General features: G+C 35.3%; 2 protein-coding genes across 2 annotated transcripts in view; one reads left to right on the top strand and one right to left on the bottom strand.

Moving 5' to 3' along the window:
* Positions 1 to 2,616: 2,616 nt before the first annotated feature.
* gadd45ab (growth arrest and DNA-damage-inducible, alpha, b) lies at positions 2,617 to 5,101 on the bottom strand. The gene is made up of 4 exons (XM_019109130.2): positions 4,869 to 5,101; positions 4,515 to 4,616; positions 3,925 to 4,138; positions 2,617 to 3,391 (listed from the first exon to the last, which is right to left on the bottom strand). The coding sequence occupies exons 1-4, from the start codon at positions 4,916 to 4,918 to the stop codon at positions 3,278 to 3,280; spliced, it is 480 nt and encodes a 159-aa protein (XP_018964675.1). The 5' UTR covers positions 4,919 to 5,101; the 3' UTR covers positions 2,617 to 3,277.
* A 1,419-nt stretch (positions 5,102 to 6,520) lies between these two features.
* The window catches only part of sec16b (SEC16 homolog B, endoplasmic reticulum export factor), a 33,121-nt gene continuing 22,881 nt past the window's right edge, over positions 6,521 to 16,760 (top strand). The window contains 10 exon segments of the mRNA XM_042759186.1: positions 6,521 to 7,235; positions 8,200 to 8,253; positions 8,340 to 8,401; positions 9,255 to 9,302; positions 9,394 to 9,518; positions 9,678 to 9,824; positions 10,653 to 10,714; positions 11,492 to 11,573; positions 13,405 to 13,469; positions 14,570 to 14,622. Coding sequence (XP_042615120.1) covers positions 9,684 to 9,824; positions 10,653 to 10,714; positions 11,492 to 11,573; positions 13,405 to 13,469; positions 14,570 to 14,622 — 403 coding nt within the window. The 5' untranslated portion in view covers positions 6,521 to 7,235; positions 8,200 to 8,253; positions 8,340 to 8,401; ... (1 more) ...; positions 9,394 to 9,518; positions 9,678 to 9,683.

Here is a 16,760-nt window from a genome sequence, read left to right as displayed (position 1 = left end):
AAATAAATAAATACATCCATCCATACATACATACTCTTAACCTGTCCCTTAACTTTTGAACAGTATAGTATAATATGTAGTATAACGTAGTATAATCACTTAACATAACTGTATAGTATAATAGTATAATCACTTGATATGGCAAGTAAAGGGTTAATTACAATAGCTCTGTACTACTCTGAGAAGCTCAACATTAAATTGTCCTTCATGCACTCCGGGTTTGATCTGTAGCACTGCAGTCGGTCCCTTTAGAAACATTTGCATTTCTCAAGCGTGGGAAGAGTCAACGTCTCACTTCCACCTAAAATCATGGTCCCAATGATCCCCATGAAGCTGGAGTTTCCCAGCTCTAGGCACTTTTGGAGAGGTACCATTGTGTCACTCCATTTACCTGCAAACCTGTATTTAGCAGGATGAGGTTAATGGCAGGCCAGGCAGTAGAAACTCCAGAGGTCGTTGCAGCAGGGACATAATGTCAGGCCTGTTTACTTCTAGTCAGCCTAGTACAGAAATACCCCTCCCAAAATGGTGCAGTCTGGCTCTCTGAGTGGGCTTTTGCACCACAGTTAGTGTAGATTGAGTAAAGATCCCAGTGTAGCTTCAAATTTATTTCTCAACTAAAACACTATTGTATATTTCCCCCTCCTCCCTCCCTACACAACATTCTAGAACAAAGGAAGGACTCCCAAAAATGCAGACAACCTGAAGATAGAAAGACTCATTTAGACACTGAAAAAATAATAATAATAATAATAAAATGGTGTAAGGTTTACTTTGAACATTTTCACTTAGAAATTGCAAGTAAATTTCACAAATAATTACAAAGTAATGTAAGTAACACATTGAATTAAATTTGAAATTTTGAAGTAGAAAAACTGAAATAGTATTTTATTGTAAAACTCCAATTATCTTTGTTTTATTTACAACTTCGGGGTAAAAAAATTACAATGTACTGTGTGAGAATAAAACTTTACATAACATAAAAATGAAGGTTTGTTTTGATTTCATAGATTCTATTGAGATTCAATAGAATCTTAATTTCTGACCTTTAGAAAGCAGAATGGCCGCACAAGACAAATGGCCGATATTTAAATTCTACAAAAAAAAAAAAAAAATCAGTCTTTTTTTTTTTTTTTTTTTTTTTTTTTTTTTTAACTGATTACACATATATATGTAATAGTTTTTAAAATGAGTGGATTTTGGCAGTACACCATATGAAAAAATGTATATTTATTATGAGATTTGAAAAAGATTACATTTAACAGCATTATTAAATCATTAGTGTTTTGTGTTTATAAAGATTAACATTGAGTTAGATGATGACAAAGCATACACAATCGAAAACCCCAAAAATGTAAATTTATATGCATAAATTGTGCATCCCTAGTTCAGGGGAACATCTTGTGAACCCATTGAGGATAGGTGGACTACTGTTTGAGAACATATTATGATGACCCAGTTTCTACTAAAAGCCTGAATTCTGCCTCTCAGCATCGACTGCATGAGAATTGCAGCAAAGCTTTAGCTGGAAATGAAAAGTTTACAGTGGTATTCAATGTGTATTAGGGTCTTTCCAGTCCTCTCTTTGTCCTGTGTCAGTAAACTGAGCAAAGGGAACAGAGGGCTATTTTTAGTTGTCAGCTCTCCTGCTGCAGCCTTGAATGGCCTTGACTCATTCTATCTTTTTTTTTTTTCTTTTGTCCACATTTTAACTCAGCCATCGTTTAGCATGACCCCCACCCCTGCTGATGCTGTCAGGTATGATTCACTCTCTCAGCGCTGTTTCTATTTCTGGCTTGGTAAGGGCCCGGATTATCTCCTGTTTTGTGTAAAGTCACAAGGCCATAATGACCTGACGTCATGCGTCTCCCAGCTGCCGTAGTTAACGTAATGGAATTCTCTGTCCCACCCACTTGTGGAAATAGCTTTTTTTTAGCAATACAAGAGAAGAAAGCTGGTGGATGGTTTTCAAAATGCTGTTGACAAAACAGCCCAATGACACTTTAAAACTTGCCCTCTACTCTACTGCCCTCAGAATATGCCTGCCTCATGAAATATTTTGCATATGGTGCATTTATATTATCAAAACAGAAAGTTGCAAAAAGTTTTTTTTTTTTTTTGAGTGCAAATAAATGTCCTTTGTTGTTTTTGTACATACTTATTGACCATGAATATGTTTTGATATTAAAAATCTGTAATTCCCATAAGCCAATAAAAAATTTTTTTGTAATTTTTACGGCTGATAACAGAAAACGGCCTTAAAAATCTATTCAAATTCTACATGTTTAGAATAAATAAATAAATGATTAAATAAATCGTTTTCAAATGCTATAAATGGATTTAGGCATCACAACATTAATGTACAAGTATGAAAAATGGATTTTAATTTTAAGATTTGCCAAGATCTATGATTTTAAGATTAAATTTAAAAGTGCATTGCATATGATTATAAGAAAATCTGTAATATCTGCCGATCACCAATATGGTACCGATATATTGTGCATAACTAGTGTTTTCAGATACTAACATATGCATGCATATAATAACAAAAACATATATGCATATGCATGAGCATGCATTTCACAGACAATAGAAACACTGCCAAAGACAGATGCATAAGGGTCAGACATTTTATTTTAAAATTTCTGACGATGAACGCAACAATATAAATACAATTAATAAATTAAAAGCTTAAAATTAACAGTTTAAAATACGGAACATATTCCAGAATGCTTGAATTAAAACAAGTTACTTATTTCTAAATCAATAAAAGACTGTATATTCCCTTTTAAATAATTATAATACAAGACAGCATTTACATCACAAGTTATGGTCTTTAAATTGCAGTAAGTCTGCAAAAGGGTCATGCCCATCATTTAATAGTCCATCTGACCTACGGCAGTCTGATCACATTTCACTGAGTAGATTCCAGTTGAACGCACTCCAGTCTCTCAGATCACTCTTAGTACTCTAATCCAGCATGTGTGATTCAGTTTCCTGTACAGTTCCTGGCAAACTTGTCATTCCCTGGCAGCACTGTGAACATAGTGCCGAGTCATTCTTCCTGCTCTGAGGTGAAACCATGAGTTGCCTGTCCAACCGGACAAACAAAATCCACACTTCTGATCATTGGGTTTGCTGGAAAACACATCATCCATTGCATTTCGTTAATCCCCCTCATGTCTTATTCTCAGTGGCATTAGGCTTCATCAAGAGCAGAACACAAATCTAGTGCAGGAGCCCGCAAAAAGCGCTGACATAGTTTGTCCGATTCGGTTCAACGTTCAGGCAGATTGATAACCGGCACCCACTGGTCCAAACCCCGACTGTCTCTGCAAAATCGATTCAGTTTGCTGAGTGCTGGATCCTTCCATGCGGATGACTCTGGAGTCTGTGAAATAAAAGAGAAAAACTGTAATGTGCACTTGTACAATGAATCCTAGATCAATTCAGAAGGTCCACAGCAAGAGTCTGGCAGTGAGTGGTTTCAACAGCTGCTGGTTAATGGACATGCACTTGTTTTCAAAGGGCCTCTCTCTAATTTGTTAAAGATGGTCACTTCACAGAGCTTTTCTTTCAGGAAACGGTGTTTGCAGAAATGCCCCAGAGTTGCACAGGAAGTTCTGCAAATACTAAAGGCAGCCACAGAAGTTCAGCACTGCTATTAAATCTCACTGAAGAGCTGCCAGTTTACTGCAGCCCCAGCCCGGCTGGTATTCCACATCACAGACGCTCTAATGGATCATTGAACTTTAAACTACTTCAGTTGTACCGCCCTCAAAGAGTTTAACTACACCTTCCTGGCAGTTAATATGAATATGCATGAACAATTCCGCAAATGTGCAGCTGTGATCGTTCTGTGCGCTCGAGGCTACCTCGCGTGTGAGCAATAAACTAATACTAGGAGAATGAAATGACACATACGGTGACTAATATGCAGTGGAGGTCCATCGACTCTCCTCCTGGTTTCACGCCCTCCAGGATCTCTGCCAGACGTCTCATGTTGTTCACTCGTAAGATATTGATGTCATTCTCACAGCAGAACGCTTGAATCAAGGTAAAATGAATCTGGAGTGCGACGTCTTTCACATCCTCCTCGTCTGTGGCCAGCAGACACAAAACCACATTGTCTGGATCCCTACGAAAATGATGATGAAAGTACAATTAAAAATGTGCAAAAACAGAACAAGATTTAATGAAAAATATCAGTTACTTTTTTTCTTTGTTCTCAGTTTGTGCATCTGCCCTTCTAAAAATCACAACTCCATTATGCAAAATAATGCAAAAAGCCATCGTGATCCAAGATGTTAACTCTCTAAGTACAAGTAGAAGTTTTTTTTTTTATTACTTTATCGTTGTTTGTCTCTAATAACCACCTTGTAGTCTCATGACCTTAAGACTAATGACGGCCAGATGAAAAATGTTAACCGGTTACCTATATCCCAGCATTTATTGCATTTTTTAAATGCAATGACCCATTTATGGTTTGGAATTGATCTACAATGACCACTTACGCATTAAGTGACTTCGCAGCCTCATAAACCCCCACAGTGATGCAGCCCTGAGGTAATGCAGCAGTCAGGACCTCTTCCAGTGCCTTTTCAACCGAGTCCATTCTAAGAGATGATAAGAAAACACACATTAGCTTCCATTTACAAACAAAATGAACAATTTTATTCTCTTAAAGAGAAAAAAATATATAGGGAAACGTTCTGTAGGAACGCGATTTGCAGCTGAATCAATGTCACGACTAGTACTGTCGTTTGATCAAAGTTCTGCACGCGATGCCGCAAAGCAAGTAAACTTAACAGGAGGCCATGTGCAACGACAGAGGCGTTCAAGTAAAAGTCATTTATATGAGCATATACCTTTCCGTTGCGTTGTCTCCACACGGTTCTTCAAAAGTCATATTGCACATTAAAGACGGATATCCTTAGTATGTGTGGCGCACTGTTCTCCGTTAGCACGTAAACCTGTGCGATCCAGGGCCACGAATATGCCGCTGGAGCTGAGTGCAGTGATAAACTGACGCTTGTGTCTGCAGACAGTAGAGTACTCACTCCAGCCTCATTTACATACTGTCACTGATTGGTCAGCTCACGTGGACGCGCATACAAGAACAACGAGACCGACAACTCTATCACCTTTATAGCAGTTGCTTTTAAAATATCTTAATATATTTTCTAAATATTTTACATGCAAAATAATTTGTAGGCAATCACACAAGAATATACTGCACAAAATAAAATAATATGAAGAAGAAAAAGAAAAAAAAAAGTTGATTCAAGCCAACAATAATCTTTCTAAACGATGAGCTTTGAGTGATCAACATGATTAAAGTGACATCTGGTGGCAGGTTAGCAGGGTTGCCAGGTTTTCACTACAAAACCCGCCCAATTGCTACTCAAAACTAGTCCAATCACGTTCCGGGGGTAAAATACACGTAGAATACACGTTTTCTTTTTTTTTTCTTTTTTCTTTTTTTTTCTTTTTTTTTTTTTGCAGGCTTCCCTGGTGAAGTTCGCATTCCAGGGGCTATCTCGTTTTTGGGGTTGCTTCAACCCTCGGACATAAAAAAACTTCTTACAGGGTAAACCACGTATATGATATAAATTAGCTGAATAAAGGTTAAACAAGCTAGAATATAGATATGGAAATTTTGCAGTTTTTAAATGCATAATTAGTTTAAATTACAATACATGTTAGTTCAGTAGTTTTAAAATTCAATGCATTAGCCAACGTATCGCAATATTACATAAATATGCATAAAATTGCCTTCTAAAATAAAATGTTTAACTCTAAACCTTTAACCGTTGACTATAAATAATTAAAATAATTTATAATGAATGCATTTGTACTTTGCACAATTTTGCACAGTTCCCTTCATAACATCTTCTTTCATGAGTAAATGTTCCTCTGATGTGTGCCGATGATTCCGCACGTCGTGGCAACTTTGAATATTCCAAATATGGGAGTGAGTTCAAAAAGCCGAGGACGCCTGTCAAACCTCTGTATGCAAACTCACTGCAAGTCCTGCTTCGATTTATTTCACATTTACCGTAATTTTATGTGTAAAAAAACGTATTTTTATGTTTTAATGATTAGTTATTATTATTATTATTACACACATGTTTGGCTTTAGTTATGTATTTAGAGTACAAATAATAAAAAGATGATATCCCGCTGTTGCATAGGGCTGACAACAGCTGTTTAGAAATGTCACGACGAAGAGGTTCCTTAAATATAAGATGTATTTTGACCCCCTTGAGTTCTGCATCCCCTTTTAGAGGTAGAAAGGCAGGTTCATGGTTCAGCTCTGCGCGTGCTGTGCTCTGAAATGATGTGGCAAGTGCACTTTGAATCTATGACAGGACACAACAAACGGTCAACAGCGCGTGAGTATATGGAAAACATCTCAAATAGAAGAGTTATTTGAATGTAGATTGATGAAATTTGTCTTTAATTATATTGTCAATTATGTTTAATCATACAAAAAGTTTCCTTTGTATGTAGACCTACATTTTGGGTACATCACAGATTTTAGGACGTGATTTATATTAACTAATGAACTAAGATTTCAATAAAACATTTGATAAAGCACAAATTTTGGAGATACATGTTTTGTATGTATACTTGTAATTAAAAATAGCTGCACGTAATTACATCTGTAATACATTTCTGTAATTGCAGACAGTTGACCTGACCACTCTTAAACCTAACCATTTCCACTATTTATTTTTCCTTAAATACATACTGAAAAACACCTAGTATAAAGCAGGCCTGTTTCTTCGAATCCCATACTGATGTCTTTAGGTATATCAAAATTTACCAGTACTGACAAACTGAAAACAAAGGTTGTTTTCTATTTACTGCTCTCTTTCTGATAAACATCCTCTGTATCTATTCTGACTGATAACATTTGACTTACAGCAGACAAAATCCTCCCCTGTTCTCACTAACAACTGACTTTTGTTTGTGTAAGTGCATTTTGCTTTAAGTTTATCCGACACTGTGTTGCGTTATGGAGCACAGAGAGCAAGTCTGGCAGATGCCAGGTTATCAGCACCAGTCTATTGACAGAGACGGTCACTACAGATCCTCTCACCAAACACCATACTACTACCCACCTACAGACCCGAAGCTATGGCCAGTCCTCCTCCTAAGCCAGAGCATATAACTGGATATAGCAGCATTTATGCATCAAACCAACCATAACACTTCAGACATCTCTCCAGGTAAATCAGCAGAAATGCAGGAAAAAATGGTTTTCTTAATATTTTATTACTTGTTTTCCTGTGAACGTAAATGTCCTTAAAACTTTCAAATTTATTAATAATATATATATATATATATATATATATATATATATATATATATATATATATATATATATATATATATATATATAATAAATCTACTTATGAAGCAAAATAGCATAAAATATTAAGACGTTTTGTTTCATGAGAATATATCTGAATTACTGTTTGTTTAATTTCCTTAAAGTTGGCTAATCTGTTTAATAGCACAAACCACAATTCATTGTTATTGTCAATACACTTTGATTTTAAGGTCATTTCATAGAATAAAAATAATACTAAGGTAAGTGTAAAATGAAATCTATTAATAAGAAAAAAAAACATTGTGAGATCTGAAGTTGCAAGAAAAATAAACATCTTAATAATTAATTATACATATAAATTTCAAGACATTAAAAGTATTTTTACCCAAAATAAAGACAAAAATGCTAATTAAGAAACCTTTTTAGTTTTATTTTGAATTTACTTTATTTTTTTAAGAAATTAAATTGTATTTTAGTAGCAAGGATAAAAACATTATTTTTCAAATAAATGCTGTTGATTTGATCTTTCTATTCAAAGAATCCTAAAAAAAAGAATCATTATTGTGATCATTATGATTAATCATTAATCATTATCATTAATTATTAATTATAAAATTATAGGCAGCATTAAGAATATCTTCAAGAATAATAAATAAAATTAAAATTGAAAGAATTTAAATTAAAACCATTATTTTAAACTTTAGTATTTCACATTATTACTTTTTACTGTTTTTGGACAAATAAATGCAGCCCTGGTGAGCATAAGAGCCTTAGCCTACTGAACGCAATCTTGTGAACAGTATTTGTTAATGAATAAGCACAGTCTAAAATCCCAGGTCTAACTGCTAATATCTGTTCAGGCAGGAATATGACGTCCCCGCCTCCAGCTACTGGCCCTACAGAGAAGACTATGGGTATTATGAGACACAGTACAAACAGGAATTTTAAGGAAGGATATGAAGTCTTATGGTGGATTAAATATGTCCTTCAATGATTTCAGGTAATTCTCTGTGACACACATAAACAGCAGGATATGAGAGACTCTCCTGGACCACTGGCTAGGTATGATATTCCAAAATATTTCTCTCTTACAATAATATTTATATTTGCAAGATATTAATCAGGTCTGTAAACTATTTATATACAGTGGTGTGAAAAAATGTTGGATGTGAAGCGAATCAGCTATTTTTTTGAATTTTTGTTAATTTTTTATTTTTAAGGTAGTGTGAATTATTTAAACATTAGTAAAAGATAACACAATGAAACACAACATGCAGTTTTTAAATGAAGGTTTTTATTATTAAGGGAAAACAAAATACAAAACTACATGGCCCCCAAAACACTTTTTCACACCACTGTATATATATATATATATATAATATATATATATATAGAGAGAGAGAGAGAGAGAGAGAGAGAGAGAGAGAGAGAGAGAGAGAGAGAGAGAGAGAGAGAGAGAGACAGAGAGAGAGAGAGCGAGAGAGAGAGGAATGGACTGTAATCACATGAAACAAATAACAATGAAATAAAAAAAACTATATTGATTTGAAATTTATTATAGATATAGAAACCAAATCTGTAATTGATGAAAAACAGCAAATTTCTTATCACTGTTGAACTTATGAATGTTGAACAGTTGTGCTGCTTAAAGATTTTGTGGAAAGTGAGGTACAAAATTCTTCTGGATTTTTTGATGAATTAAAACTTCAAAATAACCACATTTGGTTGTTAATCATGAAAAAATTAAAATTTATTTAAAAAATTAGTTGAAATAATGTGGACTGATGGCTTTGACAGAAGCATAACCCTTCTATTAAGAACATCATAGCCCACAGTAGGTGTGTCTTTAAATATTTATATAAAATATATATTTTATATAAAATGTTTTTTTGTTGTTGTTATTTTTTTCTCTAAGGAGAAAATAAATGGGACTTTTACTTCCAGAATCCAGCTGTTGCACTCGGTATGGAGGATAGTTAAAAGTAGTCAGATTTTGTAGATTTGAAACCCCATCTGCTTAACTAGATTGCTGCTTTTCTTCTTTTTTCGTGAAGGGAAGATTGCCATTAACTTTGCCCTCCAAATGTCAGAGAAATGTCTGTAGAATGAGAAATTAGAGGCTGCCACTTCTGCTTCCCTCTTGTGGCATCTACTAATATTGCTGTGCAGACAGAATGGAGTAAGTCCCATTTCTCATTACACTCATCTCATTACATTACAGTATTTTTATGTTATCAGTTCTAAGCCACTGCATAATAAATCTGAAGGCCATTCTTTTCAGCTTTGTTTGTCTGCCCCTTTTGCACTGTTAATGTGAGTATGTGTTGGTGTTATGTAGAGGATCATGGGTTCAGATGTCGCAGAACTGCTGATGAGGGACTCCAGTTCTTTGGGTGCGTGTGGGGTCTCTGGTGAGCCTGCAGATGGAGAAACCCTCATTGATCTGAGTGAAACACCCACTCCAGAAAAAGAGAACCTCAACATTGCTGACCAAAATCTTCAGAAATACACAAAACTATTGCTGTCTACACTGAGTCTCTCAAACTAACCTTTTTTGACTGGTAAAGACCCTGTAAAACTGTTTGACCAAAGCAGTTCTTTCTTTGTTGTCATGTACTGAAAATGGACATTGGGGCAGGACATGATGAAGGACTTCTTCTTTTTCTTTCTTTCTTTCTTCTTCTTCTACTTCTTCCTTTGTATTTTTTTGTAATATAATCCATTGTATATACACTGTATATATGTGCAATACTGTTAAAAAGGTTGGGGATGGGTAAGATTTTGAAATAAGTGGGTTTTTTTGGAAGGTTTTTTTAAAGATTATTATTATTTTTTTGAAAGAAGTCTCTTATGCTTACCATGGCTGATTTTTTAAAATTCAAAATAGATCAATAGCAAAACCACAAATATTACTACAATTTAAAATAACTGTTTTCTATTTTGATATTTTTAAGAAGCTGTTTCTTTTCGACAGCCGTTATTCCAGTCTTCAGTGTCACATGATCCTTCAGAAATCATTCTAATATGCTATTGTGATGCTCAAGAAATTTATATTTCTCAAAAAAAAAAAAAAAAAAAAAAAAAAAAAAAAAACACTTGCTGACCTCAAACTTTTGAATGGTAGTATATATTTGCTAAAAGCTTTTAATTTTTTTCTTTATTTATTTATTAATATGTTTTATTTTTCTTTTTAAACAGTGTTCAGTGCCTTGCCTCACTTGTAACAATCTTTTGAGACTCAGTTGTCTGATCTTTTCTCCCCACTCCTTTCCTCCTTGCAGGAAGCGCTAGAGTCATGCAAATGGATCTTTAGAGTCATGCTTTATTTCTGGCCAGCGAAATGGACTGCAGATCCTTCAACACGGTGCTGAGCAGGTTTGCACTGCAAAAGATGATTGACACAGCCACTGCTAGAGGGACATCAACCCGTGCATTCTAGCTTTAACCACTCCCCATCAATAACTGCACAGTCAGTCGTGTTTTCAAATAGCACAAATCCCTGAGTCATCTGTTCATGTCATGGTGTCATGTCAAATCCATTAGGCTTTGATTGGTTATGCAAGCATTTCCATTGCAGTTACACATTTTACACTCAGTAAACACTCTGGTATGAGGTCAGATCAAATATACAGTGAGTGAAGACCGTTGCAGAGACATTAAAAGTAGATAGGTCAAGCTTATATTTATACATCCTGGCAGTTGCCAGTTCCAAGCATATCTGATATCTGTTTTATTTTTAGCACTGGAGTACCTTGATAAATGTCTCATGGAGAAGACACCTTTACATAAATTGGTAGTAATTCCAATAGTGAAATAGTAAGTCCAGAAAACCGTAAAGTAATTGAGTTGTGTTTACAAATGCTCATGAGGATATGGGTGAAAGGATCTGTTTTCATTTCTGAGTGGGACTTGCCTGGAAGATTGCGTGCACATCCCCGTAATGTTTTAGCTGGTTTCATTTCATGCACATGTCTTTCACGCTCCTTTTGGGCTGTGTTTTGAGTTAAGAAGATTTTGTTTGTTGATATGTAAATTATGAACTTACTGACTAATACGTTTGTGCATGTCCTTAGATGTCACAGTGTACTCTTGTGCCAAGCGAACATATGTCTATGTCATAGCAGACTGAATATTTATGTATGTGTTTGATAGGTTTACAGGCAGTCTGGCTCCTAGTGACCCTCTGCAAACCCTCTTCCAGCTGCTGTCCGGGAGGATTCCAGCTGTTTCCATGGTAATCTACAACATTTTATGCTCACGTTTGTTAATTGTAATTAAAAGCAAGTTATTGCTCTCATGTTTTTCTAAACCCTTTTGTTGTTATTTTATTTGTGTAGTGTCAAATGAGAAATTCGAAGAATTTTTACACAGTTCATAAAACGCAACAGCTTGTAGTGACTCCATCATGCTGATTGTTGATATGGACAGAGATTAGATACTGTTTTGTTTTATTGAGAAATTGAATTACAATTTTGAGTAAGTTTTATTTATTTTGATTTTAGTTTAAGTTTACAGCATTAGCCCTGGCTAGATGGAAGCTTCATTTGAGGTTAACTTTTTCACCAAGCTATGATATGGCTTTGATAGGGATGTTCATTTCAGTTATTTCTCCTAACCAACAACTGACGCTCGTTAACCGATTATTAACCATTTAAGCAGCAAACAACAGAAAATGAGGATTCACATGGTCACATCACATCACATCACATCACATCACATCACATCATGTACCTGCAGCGCTTTTGCGAGTGGAGAAAAACATAGGCTAATAAAGCTAGACTATACATAAATATAAAATGAATAAATAGGCCTATATGAGAAATATATTTTTACTTAAATAATTAATTAAGAAAACGAAAGAAAAAACTGTGCAGCAAGTTGCCCTGTATGCAGAGTTTCGGTTCATTTTTATGGTGCGCAAAAGGAAACCAAACGGCAGAAAGTGGCACCCTATTTTTCTTTAGGCCTATGGATATTGGATTGCGAGTGAAGTAGGCTACAAAACCAGGTTTACAAAATAAATAATATTTTGGCATTCAAATACATCGCAAATATTAAAACATTTGATTTTGTGTCAAATAAGAGACCCAACGTTGGTTTCAGTTTTGTTTTCTGAATGAAATAATAAAATGCGACTTATACGCTACTTATGTTTTTTTCCTCTAAAAATGCAATTTTATTTTATATACGCATAGCTTATTTTAACCATGCAGCAAACCTTTTAAAATATTTTGATAATTACTGAAAAAAATAAAATAATACTTTTTAAACCATTTAAGTGATTGTTTTAATAGGTCAAATTTCTCACGGCCAGTTAACGGTTAACCGGTTAAAATGAGCATCCCTAGGCTTTAAAATAGATATTTAAAGAAATTAATACTTTTTTTTTTCAGCAAGAATGCATTAAACTGATCAAAAGTAAGAGTAAAGACTGTAACAAAAAAATTATTTCAATGATTTTCTTTTAAACTTTATATTCATCAGAAAATTTGATTTCTACAAAAATATTAAGCACCACAACAATAAGAAATATTCATTAAGCACTACATCAGCTTATTAAATGATTTCTGAAGCATCATGTAAAAGCTTTGCCATCACAGGAATACATTTTAAAATATTTTACAATATTACTTTTTTACTATATTTTTGATCAAATAAATGCAAACTTGGTGAGCATAAAAAACTTATTTTAGACACATTAAAAAAATCTTACCGACTTCAACCTTTTAAAAAGTAGTGTACTTTGAATGTAATGCTTCCATAGTGTTTTTTTTGTTATTTTGATAAATGTACTGCCAAGCTGTGTAATTCTTCTTCAAAATTCCCCATTTTATGCTTTATGGAAAAAAATAACAGCATATGGATTTGGAGTGACATGAAAGCAAGATAATAATGGTAGAATTTTTAATGAATTTTGAATGAATTGTTCCTTTAATCAGAATTGTAATACATATCTCTCTAGTCACACCTCATGTGAAAACTTTGTTGTTTTTTTTTGTCTAAATTGTCCTCTCTGGCTTTCTCTTATAAATTATTTAATTGTGCTCTCCAATTCTACTTTTCAGTCCTGGAGTCATGAAAAGTGGGGAGACTGGCAACCACATTTTGCTGTTTTGCTGTCCAATGAGACAGGAGACTATGGAAGAAGATTAGTCTCAAATATAATTCATGCAAAAAACACGATTCACACATGCTTAGACAATTTCACATGCATGAAACCTAATTCACGTACACACAAAAAAAATTCACATGCGTGAAAAAAAATATATATTCACAAAAAGCAATTCACATGCACAAAATAAAATTATATATTCATAAAATAAATTTCACAAATGCAAAACACAATTCGTAGATATACAACTGTGCACAAAAACCTTTGAATGTTTAAAATGTACAAGTGTCTGAATGTACAAATCGTCATTTACTACGAATCCACTCGGATTTGTGTGTGTGTGTTTTTGAGACTTTCCTGGCAGAGCTCTCTTCCCACGTGGGTCTGTCGTACTCTTTAGCCAGTCAGATGCGAGCTTACCATTCCACCAATCATATCATAAGCCACTGAGAGTGCATTCAAGGAGCACGATTCTGCGCACCTTTTGCGCAATATGGATTAATTAGAACGGAAATTAAGCCTTTACATCAGTAATCCCATAGACAGTAAAAGAAATGGACACAGAGACCCAATTGGAACTCAATTGAGACAATTGAAGCCCATTTTTAGCGATTTTTAGCACTTCCATTTCTGACGCGCAGACTCAAACAAAGGAAGCTTCTGCCATTATTGTGACTTCATCTGAACATGTGCAAAACTACTCTCCTTGAATGCACTCTCAGTGGCTTATGATATGATTGGTTGAATGGTAAGCTCACATCTGATTGGCTAAAGAGTACGACAGACCCAAGTGGGAAGAGAGCTCTGCCAGGAAAGTCTCAAAAACACACACACAAATCCGAGTGGATTCGTAGTAAATGACGATTTGTACATTCAAAGGTTTTTGTGCACAGTTGTATATCTACGAATTGTGTTTTGCATTTGTGAAATGTATTTTATGAATATATAATTTTATTTTGCGCATGTGAATTGCTTTTTGTGAATATATTTTTTTTTTTCACGCACGTGAAATTTTTTTTGTGTGTACGTGAATTAGGTTTCATGCATGTGAAATTGTCTACGCATGTGTGAATCGTGTTTTTTTGCGTGAATTATATTTGAGACTAATCTGCTTCCATAGGAGACCCCATTATACATCACAGGTTCATCATCACCTTGGGTGATACCCTAGGTAATGTCCAGTCCAATTTTTTACAACTAACCATCTCTTTGCATGTTCTGTGATATTTTGTTCTAGTTAAGTCGTCACCTTTATTTATATAGCACTCTATACAATACAGATTGTGTCAAAGCAGCTTTACAGTGTCAAACAGGAAAATAGTTTGTAAATAATGCAAGAGGACAATAACAAACAGTATTTTTTTTTTCAGTTAAAGACAGTTAATTGATTATTCAGTGATGTCATCATCCAGTTATGCTCTCTTCCAATAGTATTTGTGCAATCAAGCCAACAATATTGGCAGAAATTAAGCATCCACAACTAAGCAAGCCAAAGGCGATAGTGGCAAGGAACCAAAATTCTATCGGTGACAGAAATAGAGAAAAATCCTTGGGAGAAACCAGGCTCAGTCGGGGGGCCAGTTCTCCTCTGACCAGACAAAACCAGCATGGTGTGGTTTAATTCATGGCTGCAATACAGGTCAGATTGTGCAGAGGACTTGACTGGTCCCCTAGGTCTTGTCCCGATGGCCGTCTAGTTGACGAGGTCTTCGCAGGGAATCTATCTCTGGGGCACAACCCGATTCCAGTTAACCTAACTAATACAGCCTATAACAATCCTTTAATACAGGTCCTTCTCAAAAAATTAGCATATTGTGAAAAAGTTCATTATTTTCCATAATGTAATGATAAAAATTAAACTTTCATATATTTTAGATTCATTGCACACCAACTGAAATATTTCAGGTCTTTTATTGTTTTAATACTGATGATTTTGGCATACAGCTCATGAAAACCCAAAATTCCTATCTCAAAAAATTAGCATATCATGAAAAGGTTCTCTAAACGAGCTATTAACCTAATCATCTGAATCAACTAATTAACTCTAAACACCTGCAAAAGATTCCTGAGGCTTTTAAAAACTCCCAGCCTGGTTCATTACTCAAAACCGCAATCATGGGTAAGAGGTTAACCCAGAAGGCCATCATTGACACCCTCAAGCGAGAGGGTAAGACACAGAAAGAAATTTCTGAACGAATAGGCTGTTCCCAGAGTGCTGTATCAAGGCACCTCAGTGGGAAGTCTGTGGGAAGGAAAAAGTGTGGCAAAAAACGCTGCACAACGAGAAGAGGTGACCGGACCCTGAGGAAGATTGTGGAGAAGGACCGATTCCAGACCTTGGGGGACCTGCGGAAGCAGTGGACTGAGTCTGGAGTAGAAACATCCAGAGCCACCGTGCACAGGCGTGTGCTTTTGAACCAGAAACAGCGGCAGAAGCGCCTGACCTGGGCTACAGAGAAGCAGTACTGGACTGTTGCTCAGTGGTCCAAAGTACTTTTTTCGGATGAAAGAAAATTTTGCATGTCATTCGGAAATCAAGGTGCCAGAGTCTGGAGGAAGACTGGGGAGAAGGAAATGCCAAAATGCCTGAAGTCCAGTGTCAAGTACCCACAGTCAGTGATGGTCTGGGGTGCCATGTCAGCTGCTGGTGTTGGTCCACTGTGTTTTATCAAGGGCAGGGTCAATGCAGCTAGCTATCAGGAGATTTTGGAGCACTTCATGCTTCCATCTGCTGAAAAGCTTTATGGAGATGAAGATTTCGTTTTTCAGCATGACCTGGCACCTGCTCACAGTGACAAAACCACTGGTAAATGGTTTTACTGACCATGGTATTACTGTGCTCAATTGGCCTGCCAACTCTCCTGACCTGAACCCCATAGAGAATCTGTGGGATATTGTGAAGAGAAAGTTGAGAGACGCAAGACCCATCACTCTGGATGAGCTTAAGGCCGCTATCGAAGCATCCTGGGCCTCCATAACACCTCAGCAGTGCCACAGGCTGATTGCCTCCATGCCACGCCGCATTGAAGCAGTCATTTCTGCAAAAGGATTCCCAACCAAGTATTGAGTGCATAACTGAACATAATTATTTGAAGGTTGACTTTTTTTTTTTGTATTAAAAACACTTTTCTTTTATTGGTCGGATGAAATATGCTAATTTTTTGAGATAGGAATTTTGTTTTTTTTTATGAGCTGTATGCCAAAATCATCAGTATTAAAACAATAAAAGACCTGAAATATTTCAGTTGGTGTGCAATGAATCTAAAATATATGAAAGTTTAATTTTTATCATTACATTATGGAAAATAA

The sequence above is a fragment of the Cyprinus carpio genome, chromosome A6 (assembly GCF_018340385.1).
Source record: "Cyprinus carpio isolate SPL01 chromosome A6, ASM1834038v1, whole genome shotgun sequence".
Lineage (NCBI taxonomy): Eukaryota > Metazoa > Chordata > Actinopteri > Cypriniformes > Cyprinidae > Cyprinus > Cyprinus carpio.
Note: the sequence above shows the minus strand (reverse complement) of the source record. Positions and strands in the feature narration are given on the sequence as shown.